Genomic DNA, 19,966 nt, shown 5'->3' with positions numbered 1-19,966 from the left:
AATCCAAAGCCTCCCTACTGAATTAAGTGTAGTTTTTTTAAGTCTCAAATATCACAACTGAAAAAAAATATTCAGTAAAAACATGTATTAGGGTTGTATTTCTTCAGAAAACATCTAGCAAGGAAGAACTTTATTAAAATTACATTGTACTTGTACCAACTGAACTTGTGTCTATTTAAGTAAGTGTAAGCCACATTAAAAACTACTGTAATAACTAGACATACAAAAGTTAAAGGCCAGGTGCAATGGCTCACCCCTGTAATCCCAACACTTCAGGAGGCCAAAGCAGGAGAATTGCTTGAGACCAGGAGTTCAACACCAGCCTGGACAACATAGCAAGATCCCATATTTAGAAAAAACTTTTTAAAAAATTAGCCAGGTATAGTGGCATGTGCCTATACTCCTACTCAGGAGGCTAACGCAGGAGGATTGCTTAAGCCCAGGAGTTAGAGGGTGCAATGAGTCATGATTGATCTACTATACTCCAGCCTGCAACACAGTGAGACCCCCAACTCTAAAAAAAAAAAAAAGAAAGTTAAAATAGAAAAAATATACAATACAATAAATACCATACATTTCAATCATCACATGCTTAAATAACTGAGGGGATCAAATTAATTTTTAAAAAATATACTAGATTCCATTTATAAAACAATTCAAGTGGCACATTAAGAGGCTTACACTATCATCACTTTTCCCCACAGTCACATAGTCATCTAGATGTACACTTACCCAATGCTATCAGTCAGAGATTAAATGAGTACCTGACAACCCTCAACCAACTGCCAGGTAGCTGACATATAGTTACCTAAGCAACCCTTGAATACCTCCATATGCCATTTTAAAAGAGCCCTAACAGCTAGAGAATGAGTCCTTAATTCAATTTGTTCATCAGTATGCCTAGTGATTGTGCTAGGGCTGAAAGATGCAAAGATGAAAAAGACATGCCCTTTAACATAGATATCTGTGGTCTGGCATATAGAAGGTGTTCAATTAATACCTGCAGAATGAAGGTAGGAGTGGGTGAGTAAGCAAGCTCACAGTCTAGGGCAGTGCTATCCAAGAGAAATATAAGCCAAGCCACACATGTGAGACATGTACATAACTTTACATTTTCTAGTAGGCAAATTTAAAAGGTAGAAAGACCTCCTCCCAACCTGTCCACAGCCCATGCAGGGGGCAGTAAATAATACATAGGTAAAAAGAAATAGGTAGAATAAATTCTATAATATTTTATTTAACTGAATATTTTATTTTATTTATTTTATGGATATATTATGATTTCCTTAGTATGTAAGTATTAAAAATTATGACATATTTTACCTTGTTTTGTACTAAGTCTTTGAAATCTAGAGCGCATTTTATATCACAGCACATCTCCATTCATACTGTGCACATTTCAAGAGCTCATTTTGACTAGCCCCTTTTTAATGTGTGTGTGTGTGTGTGTGTGTGTGAGACGGGGTTTGGCTCTATCACCCAGGCTGGAGTGCAGTGGCATGATCTTGACTCAGTGCAGCCTCCGCCTCCCAGGCTCAAAGGATTCTCCCACCTCAGCCTCCCAAATAGCTGGGACCACAGGTGCATGCCACCACACCCAGCTACTTTCTTGCATTTTTGGTAGAGATGGGATTTCATTAAGACAAGCCTGTTGCCCAGGCTTGTCTTCAACTCCTGAGCTCAGGTGATCCTCTCGCCTCGGCCTCCCAATCCTCAGCTGGGATTACAGGCATGAGCCACCACGCCCTGTCCCTTTTTTTAATTCTATAAAGACACCGTGGTCAATGAAAGCAGTTGGGCCTGAAGAAACAGGAAGTGACAACAGCTTGAACATATGGAAGGGATAAATGGATACAGGAAGAGCTCATGGGACCACCTTGACAGTTGCTGTAGTTGCAGGTTGGCCAATGTGAGATCTAGTACTGCCATCAATTGTCTTTGCAACTTAATCTAAATTGTGCTTAAGTGCCTTGACATGAGTCTCTATTGTTACAGTGTTCTGTTGAGTCATGGTCAGGGCATCATAAACAGTCTCTGATCCAAAAAATGGTCCAAATCGTTCTTTAACGCACTGAAGGATCACTTTCTGCTGACCGATGGTTGCTACAAGAGCACTGGAAACAATTGCAAGGTTTGGTATATACGGTTTGATATCATCAAGGGCAAGATCAGATCTCAAGGTGATGCCTTGGACTAGGTTCTCCATCGACAGACCTGCCCTCTTCGTTGGTTTGGACGCAGAGTGAGTGATCATACATCTGTGCTCTGGCCACTGTCCACCAAAACCTTCACATCACTCACCTATCAGAGCTTTCTCCTGCTTTGGAAGTGCCGTCTGCCTGCGCTTCTCCTCCTTGGCTGTTTCTTGGTTCTTCCTTGCTTGCCAGTGGATATCTTGCAGTGGTGGGCATATCATCCCATCTCACTCAATAAAACCTCCTGCATCACCATCGTAGATCTTAAGCCTTCTGGTACGCTCAACTTTTCCTAGTGGAGCCAAGATATGAATGTTTCCATATCAAGTCAAGATATGGAACATTTCTATTTTGGCAGAAAGTTCTGTTGAGCAGTGGGCCTCCCAACAGAGGAGGTCCTGAGTCCCCAGTGAGGACAAGAAGGGGCACTGAGGGTTGGGAGATGGAGGAGCGCACACCGCAGGAAGCTGGGCTTGTCGGCCACCCACGACAGTTTGACCTTTATCCTATGGACAGTGGGGAATCAAAAAGGTTTGGGGTTTTGTTTGTTTTAATAGCAGAAAGGTGCGGCCGGGCGCGGTGGCTCAAGCCTGTAATCCCAGCACTTTGGGAGGCCGAGACGGGCGGATCACGAGGTCAGGAGATCGAGACCATCCTGGCTAATACGGTGAAACCCTGTCTCTACTTAAAAATACAAAAAACTAGCCGGGCGACGAGGCGGGCGCCTGTAGTCCCAGCTACTTGGGAGGCTGAGGCAGGAGAATGGCGTAAACCCGGGAGGCGGAGCTTGCAGTGAGCTGAGATCCGGCCACTGCACTCCAGCCTGGGTGGCAGAGCAAGACTCCGTCTCAAAAAAAAAAAAAAAAAAAAAAAAAAAAAATAGCAGAAAGGTGACATGATAAAATGTTTCCATTTAGGAAGGTGGTTTTCTGGAGACAGAGCAAGGCATGAACTAAAGGAGTGATTGACAATGGCAAGGGAGGAGATAAATTGGGAACACAGATGCACAGGCCAGAATCAATCCACGAGGAAGTCTCTTCCAGTCCAAGATTTTTTTTTTTTCTTTTGAGAAAGAGTCTTGCGCAGTCGCCTAGGGTGGAGTGCAGTGGTGCAATCATTGCTCATTGCAACTTAAAACACCTGGGCTCAAGCAATCCTCCCACTTCAAACTCCTGAGTGGTTGGGACTACAGGCACGAGCCACCACACCCAGCAAATCTGCAAAATTTTTTTGAAATGGAGTCTGTGTGGCCAGGGCTGGTCTTGAACTCCTGGACTCAAGAAATCCTCCTACCTCGCCTCCCAAAGTGCTGGAATTACAGGCGTGATTCACTGCACCCAGCCCCCAAAGACTTCTTATTCAATGCAGTAAATGACTCTTATTTGAGATTATATTCCTTTGGGGGCATCAAGACGTTTTTATGAGATAGTGGAAACCAGAGATTATGACTACTTTCAAAATGTCCTTCCTGGGTAAATTTTAAAATAGCAATACTATATTGCTCCTAAAATTCTATTTCTAAAACTTTGTTTGCAAGTAAAATCCAAAATTCTGGGAACCACTGTTTTAAACAACTTCTGGAGCTTATTAAGATGACTATAGGGTTCAATGTATATACATTATTCTGTATATTTATTTTCCTACTCATTTTATGCATACATGTCCATGTAGTAATAATACTGACATGACTCTTATCTTAAATTACTATAGAGCAATTTAGAATCTAAAATGTATTATTGTTTAGTCATTCCCTTAATGTCTTGTATTGAATCTATGCCTTTATTTGTATGAATAGCTTTATCCAAATTAATTTTCTTCCTCCTAGTCCCAGTTCCATAAATTGTTTCCTCAGGTATGATTCCCAGCAGGAAATGTATGGGTCACTGGCAATGCAGTTTGTTTTATGTTTCATTCTTATTATACATCACCAGATTGCAGCAAAAAGACAATCTGCAGCACAGTCAACATTTCTTACTACTCCAACCAAGAATGGGCTAGAATTAATTCAGATAATTTCACAAACAGTTGCCTTAATTTTCATTTCTTGAATTGCTAAAGAGAATATATCTGTTCCTCATGATGACAGTTTCTGAAATTCCCTATACTGATCTCTCCTAACCACTTCCTGAGAAGATGCTGGGTTCCGACCTTTGGTATCTCAATTCTTTATATTTTGGATAACCATTTAATCTTTCAAACTATCCCATTATTTTCACCAATGCTGTAGCATTCCATTTACTATTTACTCTATTGCCTTTGGCTGGGCTATTTCTCTTTTATTCTCCTGATATTCTGGCACATCTGTCTTGTGTATGATGATTTTCTCCATTGCTTCTGTGGTCATAAGTTTATCTTCCCTGAACAGCTGGGTTAAAAATGCTATTCCATTTTCTTCTAGCTATTTTATAGATAAATACAGTGGAACCTTAAAGCTGTGGCCTTTATGCTCTGAAATTAATAACTGCGGAACTTTCTAGTATGAGTGCAATTTGCTTGGATAGTTCCCAAGGTGGACCTGGCCACATCACAAAATGACAAATGCCACAGAACAGCTACCCATTTCCCATCAGGAGTGAAGGTGGACAGTGTCTGAGGACTGAAACTTTAAACTCTTCCTAAAGGGGCTCGGCACCCTAAAGTTCTCTCCATTACCAGTGTTGGCACTTATGTGTCAACAATCTTACTTAAATTTTGAGTAATAAAGGTTATCAATATACAAAAAGCAAGAACCTGAAGAAATATACCATCACCCAAGAGTACAAAAACCAAACCAAATGGCTACAGAGGCATTTCACCTACTTTTTCTTTTTCCTGTTTGGGAGGGGTCTTGCTGTGTTGCCCAGGCTGGTTTTGAATTCCTGGCCTCAAGCAATCCTCTCACCTCAGCTTCCCAAGTAGATGGAATTACAGGTGCACGCCACCGGACCTGGTTTCACCTAATTATTTTTCGTATCATGAAACTCTATGGGAAATTTCAATAGCTTTCCCCAATAGATAGACAACAGAGAAAAGACAATATAAAGGGGGAAAAAGCAGACATGTATTCATTTACAAAATTTAGATCACTCTGTATATATTTTTGCGTATCCACATCTGTAATACACAGGGGAAAAAACCCAAAAGTAAATTCACTGAAAGATTAACAGTGGTTACCTGTAGGGAGGTAGAATTACAGGTAATTTTAGTTTTCTTTATACATTTTTTGCACTATAAACTTGCATTATAGACTTTATATAAATTAAACTTCTTTGTACAACCATACACAAAAGCCATACTTCTATACTTTTAAAAAATTGAATTCTCTTTAAATGAAGGTAGAAAAGATTCTGTTGAATCAAATGCTACTAATTAATCAGGCTAAAGTACCTCAACCTTTATTTAGGTCACTGCTCACTACACACAAGTCCTAAAAAAAAAAAAGGTTTTTTTCATACATACAGGCTTATCATTCATAACAGTAAGTCTACAGAGATTCATTATAATACAATAAAGAAAATTATCAAAATACCATAAACTTTCACCTGCCTTTGTTCAAGGTTACAGTCTCAAATGACTCATAAACTAATCTGCAATGAGGTCTACATAAAAGTGAAATGATGGTATCATAGTTAAGTGTTGTATCATTTTATCACTGCCAGTTAATGTAACGGTATTTATCTAACAGGAACTTTTTATAAAACTTAACTATTCTTTAAAATACTCTAGCAGGAAAAATAAAGTGGTGGGGGAATTAAAAATAGATAAAACAAGAACAACGGAAAATTTGAATTGTTTAAGTAAGGTGATGGATATAGGGTTGCATTACTATGCTATTTTGCATATATTTGAACATTTTCCATCATATGATGTTTTGAAAAGGTACTAAGAAAAATAAAAAGAAATATAAACCTGTGCACAATCATTCATCATATCAACTAACGTAACACAATTAAGCTAATAGCCACTTTTTCTTTTTCTTTTTTCTGAGACACAGCCTCGCTCTGCCGCCCAGACTGGAGTGCAGTGGGGCTATCTCGGCTCACTGCAGCCTCTGGCTCCTCAGTTCAAGCGATTATCCTGCCTCAGCCTCCTAAGTAGCTGGGACTACAGTCACGCGCCACCATGCCCAGTTAATTTTTGTGTTATTAGTAGAGATGGTGTTTCACCATGTTGGCCAGGCTGGTCTCGAACTCCTGACCTCAAGTGATCCACCCACCTTGGCCTCCCAAAGTGCTGAGATTACAGGCATGGGCCACCAGGCCCAGCCTACTTTTTTCCTTTTTAACACATCAGGATGACTATTTCAAAGTAAGCATTCTACCTGAAAATTCCAATAGAATTCTGACTCTGTACTTTTTCTTTATTAGGCAAGACAGAGTATATACATGTAAAATCTTTCAAGAAAAAAATTTGTCTTTCATATGCATCTACAGATTTGACTCTGATTTTAGACTGTCCTTCCTGGGCCAGATTCAGAACCAAGATAGTCAGCTAACAGAGCACTACACCTGGCTTGTGACATTTAAAAACTAAAGCAAGATGCATGCTAACACAAGCAGCAGCAAGACCCTAGTCGAGGAGTCTCATTCTGTGTGACGTGGAGGAAGAGCCCTGCCACTTTCTCTAAGAGGAAAGCAAACTGGTCTGTACCCAAGTAAGTTGCAGAGCAAAAAAACTCAGCACTCAAAGGAAGTAGGCAACCAAAACCAACATCATTTATCTGAGAGTTTGTTCTCTATAACAGCTGCAGAGGATGACAGGGATACTAAGGATCTGGGATCCCCAAACTGATGACTTCCCAGTGCATCAAAAGCAAAATTTAAATGGAACCTCTTGTCACTTTTATAAGGCACAATTAAAGAGTTTTCATTATCACAAATGATCCTCTTATTTCCCCAGAGAAGGTTGGCAAAGCCTGTTTTATTTCCATTTCACAGGTATAGAAACTGAGGTTTGGAGCTGTTAAAAGAGATGCTCTTAAACAACAGTCTTCTGACTTCAAGGACAGTATTCTTTTCACTACCCAACACTCCCCGTGGAGTGTGTCTATGAAGGGAAGGAGGAGAGGAGAGAAAAAGTGAAGCAGGGCAGAAAATGGGGGGAATCTGCGTTATGTGTAACACTTCCTGAGTTTCAAAACACCCAGAGTTATTTTCTTATTATCCACGGAGTTTGGCCTAGTCTTTGCTACAAGCGTGGATTTAACTGTACTTCCATTTACATCCATATTTTTGCAGGCTTGCTTTCTCTGCTTTCTGAATTCTGAGAGAAGTCTCCTAACAATTCGCTTAACCTAAGAAATAGGAACAATTAACTTTTTTAAACCAGGAGGGACTGTCACAGCGGTGTAGCTGGGAGGTTTGCTGCTGGTCCTCTCTCCATAAATCAAGACGGCGCAAAGGAAGAGGAGTCGGCAGAGCACCTGTCACAGCCCCCACCTCCCCGGGGCTGCTTAACCTAGTAGGAGAGCAAAGCCTACCTCTCTGACTTCGTGAAGCTGGCCGGGATACTGACTCTTGGCTCTTCGGGCGGCTGCAGGCGACTTGTGATGCGTGATTGTGACAACACCGGGGGCCCCCACACTGAGGTGTCTCTGGCTACAGGGAGACGCAGAATTGGGTGTTCCATGTGGGAGCAAAGTGAGACTTCGGCTTCGGGAGCCTGGAGCACTCTAGAATAAGCAACAGGTGTCAAAACTCAACAACTGACCTGCAGAACACAACTAAGTGTTGGCTTCTATTCATTTTGGACCTCTTCATCTTTCCCCGACATCTCTTTAGGGAGATGAAGGTACGGGGGAGGTATAACAACACTGCATGCCCAAATCCCATAGATACTCACTGAACTGCCCTTCCATTAGCTGCCCTTCTGGTTTCATCTCCAACTGTGCTTCCTGTCCTACATGATGGCCATGAACAGCTATTCAAAATCCTGCCCCCCACCCTCCCCGACCCACCCTGACCCACAACACCATGGACGCTCATGGAGCTCTGCCTCTCTACTTATTATTTCCTCCTTCTAGAATGCCCTTCCTCTGTGGCTGGTCAGCCTCTGCTGAACCTTGAAATTCAGCATGGTGTTCTCTGCTCTGTGAAGCATTTCCCTGGCTTTCTCAGCCTCTCTGCTGCTCTTATTCCACTGCATCAAGATTACATTGATTATCCAGTTACTTTCTTAAGAGATGCTTTCATGCTCATCTTTATATCCCCAAGGTCTGGCATATCACAATTGTTTAATTTATTAAGCGCTTAATAATGTTGGCTGTATGCATGAACTAAGCTGTCCAGCAATTATTCCTCATTTGTTAGTCCACTGTTTACATTTCATCCTGTGGTCATATATAATCCAAATTACAATCTAGTTGATCATAAAGATGGCATCTCAACTTAGTGGAGACGGATTTTTCAGTAAATGTTGGGATAACTGGGAAGCCATCTGAATAACAAAGCTGGATTCATCTCTCAGATCACAGACCTCGAATGGATCAAAGATTTAAGAAAAACTAACAGTACTAGAAGAAAACTTGTAACCATGGGGTAGGAAAGGCCTAACACTTTGAAATCCAAAAGCTATACCAGAAAAGCTTAGCCAAGTGCGATGGCTCACGCCTGTAATCCCAGCACTTTGGGAGGCCAAGGTGGGTGGATTACCTGAGGTCAGGAGTTCCAGACCAGCCTGACCAACATGGAGAAACCCCATCTCTACTAAAAATACAAAACTAGCCAGGCGTGGTGGCGCATCCCTGTAATCCCAGCTACTCAGGAGGCTGAGGTAGGAGAATCGCTTGAACCCGGGAGGCGGAGGTTACGGTGAGCCGAGATCGTGCCATTGCACTCCAGCCTGGGCAACAAGAGTGAAACTCCGTCTCAAAAAAAAGAAAAGAACAGAAAAAAGAAAAGCTTGATAAATTTGATTATCTAAAAACTGGAAACTTCTGCAAAGGAAACAAATAGACCAACAAAATACCCCACTACGACCACCAACAAAGCCAAACTATAAACTAGGAAAATTGTAGAGCTGGAAATAATTATTAAAATGGGCCAAGGTATGAAGACAGCTCACAAAAAAAGAAATATAAATGGCTTTTAACACATAGGAAAATATGTTCAACTGTACTCAGAAGATAAATGTAAATTCAAACTACTTTAGATAACCATCTTTCACCCATCAGATTGGCAAAAATTCAGAAGTCTGAGTATACAATCTGTCAACAGGGCCACAGAAAAACAAGTTTGTGGAAGTAAAAAAGATGGCAAAACCCTGAGAACAGCAATCGGCAGACCTGTCAGATACAAACATATCTCCCCTGGCTCCAGCAGTCCCGTCTGGGAATGTATCCTCCAGACACACCTGCAGCTAGGTGAAATGCTATATGTCCCTGTTAGTCACCGCAGCACTATGTTTGTTGGCAAAGGACAGAAAACAATCCAAATGTCCGTCAGCATGGGACGGGTTACATAAATTATAGTACATCTATGTAATGGAATACTACCAAGCTGTAAGACAATAATGAGAGAGGTCTCTACAAATTGATCTGGAAATATCTCTTAGCTATATAGATAAGTGAAGGAAGGCACATAATTGTTCCATAGTATGCAAAGTATAGCTTTTCCAACATGAGGTAAATAAGTATTTTTGTTATTTAACTTGTTGAAAACTATTTGCTTAAAACAAACATACTGCAGAAGGATACATATAAAACTATAAAGTGGCTGCTTATTTGTGGAGAAGCAGGGAATGAGAGGATAGAAACAGAGAAGAGGGGAGATTTTTTCACTGTATGCTTTTTATATTCTTCCACTTTGAACTATATGAATGTATTCCCTATTGAAAACATTTTAATTCTGCATAAACTTTACATTCCAATTGTTCCTATACTTCATCTCAGCTTGAGAAAAGGCAAGTTAGATAATGTGGAAATCATCTAGCTCCTACAGTTCAAAGATTTACTGAATACCTACTATGTGCCTAGGAAAATATATACTGTGTAGTGTCAGGAAGAAAACAAAATGTATGAGACAGTTTTTCACCACAGATACCTATAATATTGCTGGGGATGTAAGATGCAAATATACAGAGACAGACGGAGGGAAACATACACAGATGCACACTTACAAGATGGTGCATAACAGGGGCTAATTTGGCAATACAGCCAGAAAATGTCAAAGAAGTGAGCTCATCTCATCATGGCAGGATGTTCCAAGGGTGATGGGCCTAAAGCCTGAGTAGGCTTTGGGAAGCTAGACAGGCAAGGCAGCACACAACATAGCAACCCAACAGTCTGGATACCAAGGTAGTCTTAGCCTCAGGCCTCAGCTAACAGGCACAGCTCTAAACACTGTTAAACATTAATGATCCATCATTCTACAGATCACCAGGGGATGGAGGAGTGGGGTGAGAGCCAGGGTAGAAATCAGAGTTTTGGTTCACCTTGAAATACCGCAGATTATGAAGATCCTCTGGATTTGACTTGGACATAATGAATTAGAATGCAGATAAAGATAGGAAATAACCATATGTTAGGTAATTGGAGAAATGTGTGGTATAAGAACTATATATATCTTGATCAAAATGAGCTATAATAATCACCTACTTTCAGCTTCAATCTTTTCACTTTGAGAGTAAAGGGAGAAAGAGGATATTTCTTTAATAACAGTAAATTTGCCTAAGTATTAAGAGTCCACTGAAATATATTTTGACTGTCAGCGAGGCTTATTCCAGTCCAGGAAAAGGCAGATTTTTTTCCCTGGGCTTTGAAACCAGACACGTAAGTTTCATTCTTCATACACACACCTCTATCCCCACTCCTCCCCTACCAAACCCCTGTTCTTGCCATGTGATCTGGGGTGAGTTATTAAGCTTTCTCATTAAGCATCAATTTCCTAATCTTTAAAAAGAGAAATAATAACATTGACCCTAAAACATCATCATGAAATTTAAATTAGATTATGCATACAAAATGCTTAGCACAGTGCCTGACATGCAGAAGCTGCATGGACAACGTTTGTTTCTTAATATCACTGATAACTTGAACAATGAAAACCTTATGGATTTTTAAAATGTTAAGAAGTTGCTTAGCACAAAATCATAAGCAGTTGCTGAGTCGCTGACCTTCTTATTTTCTATAGGGTCAGACTGGTCAGAAGCCCAAAACATAATTAAATACTTACAGGGTCAGCCATTAAATATCAAGATTGTAGGGAACACACACACACACACACACACACACACACACACACACACACTTCTAATTCTGAGTAGAAATGAGGACTCATCAGAAATCAGAGAGGAAGACAGCTCTGGCAATAGACACCTTTGCCTGTAGCAGTATCACCATGAATGGCAATAAATCAAGAAATTCACCCAGGAACAAAATTATTCCATGGTGAATGTCTAACCCCATGATCATTATTTAATGGTTGGCTGTCATCTGAATTTACAAGCAGTAAATCTGAGTCAAAAAGCCTTTAATTTTCCATTAACTGGGGATTCTCACAGCGTAATTCACATCCATGCCTCCTTTCAGGATAAACATGAACGAAAAGTCTTACCCTTGGTAAATCCCACAGGTAATCAGTCATTACAAGAACAAGTGAGAAAGGCAGCAAATTGCAACCACTATAAACAAGCAGGCTGTGTTTCCAAAAGGCAGCCTGTCTACAATCTCCAGGTTTTGTTTCAAAATTATGCTTGCATGTCATAAAAGCCTATCTTTACTATTAATTTAAAATATTAACAGAGTCTGAGAAACAACATGGCAGGTTTTTGTTCCAAATATTTACTTCAATGGCGGTGACTAGAAACACCAAGTGTGCCGTCTGTGGGAAATTCTGAGTCAAGAGCAAGTTTCTTCATCCTTTGCTGCGGAGAATTGTCCCTCACACAGCTATCGGTGCTCATCTGGCTACTCCTTATGTCCCCTCGCTTCGTAAGCACCTGGCTGATGATGGGGTGACAGCAAAAAAGAGTGTGGGAGTGGGTGAGACCAAGTGCTAATGCTCACAGCCTGTCCAGGCATCTGCACACAATCACACAGTCCTCTTGGTCTTTCCCTACATTCTCATTGAATGATTCCTAAATTTCCCAAGTTTGCAAAGAGAAGACAAAACACACATACTCGTTGTATCTACTGGCCAAAATTGCCATTTAGGAAAGGCATTCTTGGAAAAGGAGAGGAATCATTAGAAAGAATCTGTCCAACCAAGGTAAACGGGCAACAAGCCTGGGAGACAGAAGCCAAGTGTGAGAAAGCTTAGAGCGAGAAGCACTGGACCATCTACAGGCCCAGTACCAATCCAGTACTATGGACAGTGTGGGGAGTGGTTAAGAGCACACCTTCTCAAGTCAGCTGCCTGAGTTCAAATCTGGGCTCCACCACTTGCAAACTGTGTAACCTAGAAAATGTAGGTATCTTCCTTTCTAAAGTTTAATATTACCTACTTCATTGGGTTGTTGGAGAAAGATATGAGAAGAGACACACAAAGCATGTGTCATAAAGCATGCAATAAATACCATCATTAATAAATAAAATGAGGTCTTCAAGCCTCATTATAGGTGAATGGTTGTTAAGTGGTCCCTGAATGAACTATATGGCCATTTTGGTCCTTGGTGTCTTAAGTAGTCACAGTCTTAAGGCTTCCTTAACTTTAAAAGATAGTCATCCTAATTACTAAAAAACCACTTGCTTCAGAGAAAAAAAATGCACTTAAAATATGATTTCACATTTTCAGAAACCCACCTGTTATAGAAAGCAAAGTTCCCTATAAATTAATTCAATCTACATGGTTTACCAAAAAGAAATAATTAGTTTACATAATGGAAAGTTTCCCTTAATACTTGCAATAAACAAAGTTCCAAATAGAAAAGATCAGCTGGTCCTAACCTCTTAAGACATGTATCAAAAGTTTGTAATTGCTGAACTAGCATTAAAAGGAGGCAAGGGAGGAAAGGGGGTATACGATCTCAAATAGACATTTGAGACAACCACTTCTACTGTAGAAAATTTTTCTGATGTGAAAAATTTCTAAACACCAACTAATTGTAACAACATTCAAATGACATTTACTTTGGAGCATATTTTCCTCACTTCCTTGAATTCCTTCATAGCAAGGACGAAAAAAAGATACTATAGTTCAGAAAAAAAATAGCCCAAGGGAAACAGAAAAATCCACGTCTGGAAATGTATTTTGAAGAACTAATTTAACCAACTAAAATCATTGGAGTGTATTTCTTCTATTCCTCTAAAAAAATTGTGCCATATCTAAATATGTGAAAGCTAAGGATAAAAATCCTTTTCCTCTAAAAGCAAATATACTTCAAAATCAACAAAAAGAAAAAGCATAACAATTTTTAAAATAGTATACTGAAGGCCTTAAAATTAGTTGGAATTTCACTTTCCTGACAGTCAACATCTGAATAAAATGTGAACTGTTTCTTAAATGAATCTATTCCAGTATTTTGCTTAATAGCTTCATATTGACCTAATTTGCATTGCTTTGTTTTTGTTTTTTAGTTGTCTATTTTTTCAAGCTTAAACAGACCTAAAGTAGAATTAAAACTGGGGAATTTTCCAAGTTCATTTCCATGATTAGCTTTTCAAATTTGTTCTAGCTCTCTCTACTTTTCCAAATTCCTGTTTTCATCCAGAAATACGACTTTCAGTATTAAGTAACCAGGCATAGAAAATTTCTTCCTCAAATTTCATCTTCAAATCTTTAACATATCTTAAACATTTTTCACTAACTTTATACCCATACCCTCTCAAATGGCAATATAAATGCACGCAAATGTGTGTGCAAATGAAAAATTGTGGTTCTTCCAGAGACAAAGTCTCTAGCCTGCTTCTAAACACACTGCCCTGAATCTATGAGTACGCATGCAAATGCCCGAGTTCTGAAAAACTGTCACAAGCAAATGCATGTATCTCATTTCCTACAAACAGTGAGAAACAAAACTTGACATTTTTCGCTTTTCTTCCCCCATCACTTTCAAATCCTCCATCCCCCAATCACCTAACCCCCCCTCCACCCTCCCCACCCCCTTGCCAATAAATCCTGCTGATTCTTCTTTAACAGTTAATTCAACTGCTCTAGAATCCCTAGTCAATCTCCAAGGCAAACCTGAAGGTCCCAACTCAACTGAAAGCACTGTCCTTGTGCATCTGACCCCCTTATCGAGCACACCACCCTTTTCTCGCCACTTCCCACAGATCCACCCAGAAGTGTCCAGTGTGATTTCAAAACCTTCCACCTTCTCCGCTTTGCATCCTCCATCCACACCATTTGCTTGGGGGCCTTGCAATTCCAAGTACCAAGACTCCTTTTGGATGCTTTATTCTGAAAACACGAAAGACTCTCTTTCTGCTGACAAAGCTCAATTCGCTGCATTTCTCACGCTTTGGAACTATGCAATTTTAGAGCTAGATGGAATCTCAGACATAATTCTAGTCTAGTCTTTTCCCTTTATAGATCTAAAGTCTACAGCTCCCAAAAGGTAAATGAATCATACAACACTCGGACCCAAATTATAAATCTCATCCAAGACTCAACTCAGAAAACATCTGATTAGAGATTCAGCCCCTCCAGCTGGGCCTTCACAATTAAAGAAGGACCTCATCATCCAAAATAGTATTTAACACAAGGCAGACTTTAAAATAGTTGATAGAAAGTAAGAAAGCTGATAACTGTTACACATTTTTATCTTTATTCTTACCCGAAACTTCAATTTAATCACTTATCATCATAAAAACAAACACACAACACTCCTTTGAAAGTAGGGCAATTGTGGGCTATATTCCTAGAATTACAGATCCCCAAAGAAAATAATTTTATTTTTTATATATATATATAGTAAGTAACATAACACAGAGACCGTTAAATGCTGAATTGCCATTTTAATAGAGAAAAAAATCTGAAAACAAGGAATAAAAAAAATTTTCTTAATTAGGCTACAAACCAAAAAATTACAGTAACCATCATATTTAAATCATATTTAATTTTTTTAAAATTAGTTTCATTCCTTTTAATATTAGAAACAAGAATTCCACTACCACTGTTTACTGGAAGCACTAGTCAACAAAATAGGACTAGAAAACAATCACTGTAGATGTGACTGTTTTATTTAAAAACAAAAAAAAGTTTCACAATGTTGTCAGATATATGATGAATTTAGAAAAACCAATAGCATTCCTTCATATCAATGATAACCAATCAGAAAATAGAAAATATCATTCACAATAGCAATAAAAACGATGATGTACAAGTATTAACCAAATAGGGAGTATACGAGACCTTTACTTTATAGAGAAAAAAAAAATTAATCCATGAAAAGAAATCAATGCAGAATTGAGAAAATGGAAATACACGTATCAGGTAAATGGATGGGACAACTTAATGTTGTAAAGATGTCAGTTCTCCCTAATTTGCTTTATAATTATTGTAATAAAAATTCCAGCAGGATTTTTTGAGCAACTCAACAAATTTATTCTAATATGTAAATAGAAGAATAAAGTTTCATGAAAGGTCAAGTTAATTTTGAAAAGGAGAGCAAAAGGGAAGAACTCACCCAACCAGATACAAATATTAACAAAGCTACAATGGAAATACGCACACATACAAACACATACATATATGTGCATATTACAGTCTAAATATTTGTGTCCCCTCCCCCGTAAAAAGGTCATATATTGTGGCCGGGTGTGGTGGCTCACGCCTGTAATCCCAGCACTTTGGGAGGCCGAAGAGGGTAGATCATGAGGTCAGGAGATCGAGACCATCCTGGCTAACACGGTGAAACCCCATCTCTACTAAAAATACAAAAACATTTAGCCGGGCGTGGTGGTGGGCGCTTGTAGTCCCAGCTACTTGGGAGGCTGAGACAGGAGAATGGCGTGAACTGAGAAGGCGGAGCTTGCAGTGAGCCGAGATTGCGCCACTGCACTCCAGCCCGGGTGACAGAGCAAGACTCCATCAAAAAAAAAAAAAAAACTCATATATCATATATTGAAATCCTAACCCCAAAGTGATGCTATTAGGTGGTAGGGCCTTGGAAGGTGATGAGGACATGAGGATTCACTGCCTCACTTGAGGTAATTCACTCAGCTGTCTCCAATTGAGGTCCAAAAAAGTCACCACAACTCTCTACGGAACACCATAACCGGGAGCTGAGTTAGCATCTTGGAAAAAAAATGACTTTTTAATATCAAAGGCCAATATAGCATACTAATTCTCAGGTATTTAAACAATAAGCTCATTAGGGCTAAACCACACGAAGCTAAATACTTTTAATTGTTTATATGGTTTTTAATTAACTATTCCTAATAAGAGGAGTAACATTTGATGGGCAGTATGTATACAGATGTAAAAACAAAATGTAGACTACGCCACGCATAGCACTTAATGTGCATTACTCCGGAGTCATCTGTCTCCACAGCTTACTGCTTCCCCTCGAGGATGGCCTTTCCCAGGCCAGAGATGGTATCTAACCAGCCATGATGTATTCTGTTGAATTTGATACAGGGCCTCACCTTGCAAAAGCTATGAATGCGGTAAATAAAGAGCAATAAATCCCCCCAACCTCAACTTTTATCACTGGTTAAACCACTGCCTCTTCCCTGAAAACCTAATTTTAAAAATACTAACACTGGTTCATTACTGTCTCTTCTCCTTTTCCAAATAGGCAGAAGAGTCTGAAAAAGACATACAGACCACCACACTTACCATACATAAACATGAAATGTCCGAAAAGCAACCTGGTACAACACCAACCAACTTGCATTATTCAGAGATTCAACAAGTATTTAATAAACATCTACTATGTGCCAGGCACTGCTCTCAGGAACGAAGTACAACAATGAGCAATACTAATACTCCTGTCCTCATGGAAATGGCATCCTGGTGAGAGAAAGAGGTCCTCCCCACCCGCTACCCCCTAAAAAGGTAAATAGGTAAAATATGAAGCAGGGATAGAAAAAAAGAAAAAAACTTGAGGCGGCTTTCCAATTGTAGACAGGTGGCCAGAGAAGACTTCGTGAGAAGGTAACATTTGATTAAAGACATCAATGAAGTAAAGGAGTGAGTCAGGCCATCTGGGTAAGAGCATTCTACACAGAATCTCAACAGAGCACAAAAGCCCTGGGGTGAGAGTTCATTTGGTGTGTTTGAGCAAGATGGACAGTGTGGCAGAGGTGGAAGTGAGCAAAGCATACAGCAATATAGATAAGGGATGGGAGAGACTAGTTCCTGAATTAGAAATTACAGACAACTGCCAGGCAAGCCAGATGCCTGGTACCACCGAAGGCTGAGGCAGACACAGAGAATGACAAGCAAATTAGAAGAATGGGTTTCAATAAGCTTTCTCCTCAGGGTCATACTCAGGTATTAAATTGTTATTTGCATACAATTTACTTATGTCTACACGGAATGGATCATTTCGACTGGATAATTTTCATCGTAAAATTGTATTACTACTGCCCTGAAGATGGGTATTTCATGATTTATTCTATGCTCTATTTCTTCTCATGTCTCACTGTAATTGACCCGAAGATACTTTATGCCAGAAATGAATCACAGAACAAAAGGCAAGTGCGTGCTGAGGAATTCTATAAATGATCACTCAGGAACATGGGGGCAAGGGCTCCTATTTTATGTTTAAACTTCTGTCTCCTACCAGTGGGTCAAATCAGCCGTGGGATGAGAAGTCCAATGTCATTCTAAGAACATTTCAAGAAGCAAATTTGATTTTTCTTAAAATCAATAACTAATCTCTGACAGAGCACTCCTGTCTACTAAGAGATCATTATCTCCTTCCCAAATGCTCAGGCACAAAAATGCCAAGCACAAAAGGGCACGCCTACTTGTGTTTCAAAATGTTTCATGCTAAAAAAATTAAATCACGACATCATCAACATGCCCAAGCGGCGTGCAGACTCCTACAGGAGCTGTGGAATAAATCCCACTAATTACTATTCCAAGCTTGCTACTGCTGATGAAGTTAAGATAAAAATGCAAGTTTTGCTAATAACACAGGAAGTCTGACTAGATAGCACCTTACTAACTCACCTATGGTGATAGCCACAGGAGGCTACAGAAACCTTGTAACCCGTGGATCCATGAGATAATTTTCCTAAAAACATCATATTTGGCCAGAATCTTAGAAGGTCTTGATATTTGGCTTCCTCTTTTCTCCTGTGCTTTTTATAAGTATGGAACACATACACAGGTGTCTTATATACATAGATTTAATCTCTCCCTAATTCTCAGTAAGGCACTTTTGCCAAAGCAGAAATAAACTGTAGGCTCACAGGCTTATGCTAACACTAAGCTAGGCTTTTTTATTTATTTATTTATTTATTTTGGAGACAGAGTTTCATTCTTGTTGCCCAGGCTGGAGTGCAATGGCGCGATCTCGGCTCACCGCAACCTCTGCCTCCCGGGTTCAAGCGATTTTCCTGCCTCAAGCCTCCTGTGTAGCTGGGATTACAGGCATGCACCACCACGCCCGGCTCATTTTATATTTTTAGTAGAGACGGGGTTGGTCTCTACCATGTTGGTCAGGCTGATCTCAAATTCCCAACCTCAGGTGATCCACCTGCCTTGGCCTCCCAATGTGTTGGGATTACAGGTATGAGCCACCACACCTGGCCTAGGCTTATTTTTAAAACACAAATACGTTTAGATCCTGTCTTGGACTTTTAAGAATCCTGAATCCCGACATAGGACCTGAGTAAACAGAGCCAACAAGATTCACTTACTTATTTTTATTTATTTATTTTTCTACTAATTTTTGAAGCACAAAGGAAAGCACCTGACTCACTCTCAGATCTCTCCATTTTTACCAACGATTTCAAGACAGGGAATCTTTAGCGGTATTTCTGGTTCAGGCACTAGGCTGCTGTCATTCCAGTCACTGAAATCTGCAGACCTGGACCAGCGAATAAAAGCCTGAAGGACTGCCCATGGGCGCCAGGATTTCCACGCAGAAAGTGTGTGGATGGAGCCGTTAGAAACAACCCAGGAGAGGCTTAGGCCATTTTATTTTTTTTATTTTTTTGAGACGGAGTCTCGCTCTGCCGCCCAGGCTGGAGTGCAGTGGCCGGATCTCAGCTCACTGCAAGCTCCGCCTCCTGGGTTTACGCCATTCTCCTGCCTCAGCCTCCCGACTAGCTGGGACTACAGGCGCCCGCCACCTTGCCCGGCTAGTTTTTTGTATTTTTTAGTAGAGACGGTGTTTCACCGTGTTAGCCAGGATGGTCTCGATCTCCTGACCTCGTGATCCGCCCGTCTCGGCCTCCCAAAGTGCTGGGATTACAGGCTTGAGCCACCGCGCCCGGCCTTAAATGAGGAGATATTTGTGTTGCCCCATCTCAGGATTTCAGGTAGCAGAGTTAGAAAAACTGTCATAGATGCTTTCAATGTCCTCAATTTAACCAACTAATTGGATGTCCCACCACATTTCTTCCAAAACCTACTGACTGATGCATTCTAGTGCTGACCGTGTAAGGCTCAAAGCCTTTCTCTAGTTATGCCTGCACACTCTGCCCCCACCGGCTGAGCTGGGTATTTACAAGGAGCCAACAGTATTTAGTCCCTACTCTATTTGTACTGCTGTACTTATTATTTTAATTACACAATTTAAATAATAAAGAAACCAATAAAAGTATGAAAATAATTATCTTTATGAAACTAAGATGTATGATTTGAAAAATATCAATAAAAGTGAGTTGCTAAAAACAGCCATTGAATTAGGTACAAGCATGACAACTAAAAAAGAGTAAAAACTATTTCTAAAAATCT

The 19,966-nt window shown here is 40.0% G+C and overlaps 1 protein-coding gene across 4 annotated transcripts in view; it reads right to left on the bottom strand.

Moving 5' to 3' along the window:
* The window catches only part of OSBPL10 (oxysterol binding protein like 10), a 329,028-nt gene that overhangs the window by 166,846 nt on the left and 142,216 nt on the right, over positions 1 to 19,966 (bottom strand). For all 4 annotated transcript variants that reach the window (XM_010354464.2, XM_010354465.2, XM_030932578.1 and 1 more), the window contains one exon: positions 7,654 to 7,845. In XM_010354464.2, coding sequence (XP_010352766.1) covers positions 7,654 to 7,845 — 192 coding nt within the window. The remainder of the gene's footprint in view (positions 1 to 7,653; positions 7,846 to 19,966) is intronic.

This window comes from Rhinopithecus roxellana, chromosome 1 (genome assembly GCF_007565055.1).
Source record: "Rhinopithecus roxellana isolate Shanxi Qingling chromosome 1, ASM756505v1, whole genome shotgun sequence".
Taxonomy (NCBI): domain Eukaryota; kingdom Metazoa; phylum Chordata; class Mammalia; order Primates; family Cercopithecidae; genus Rhinopithecus; species Rhinopithecus roxellana.
This window is presented reverse-complemented; position numbering and strand designations above follow the sequence as displayed.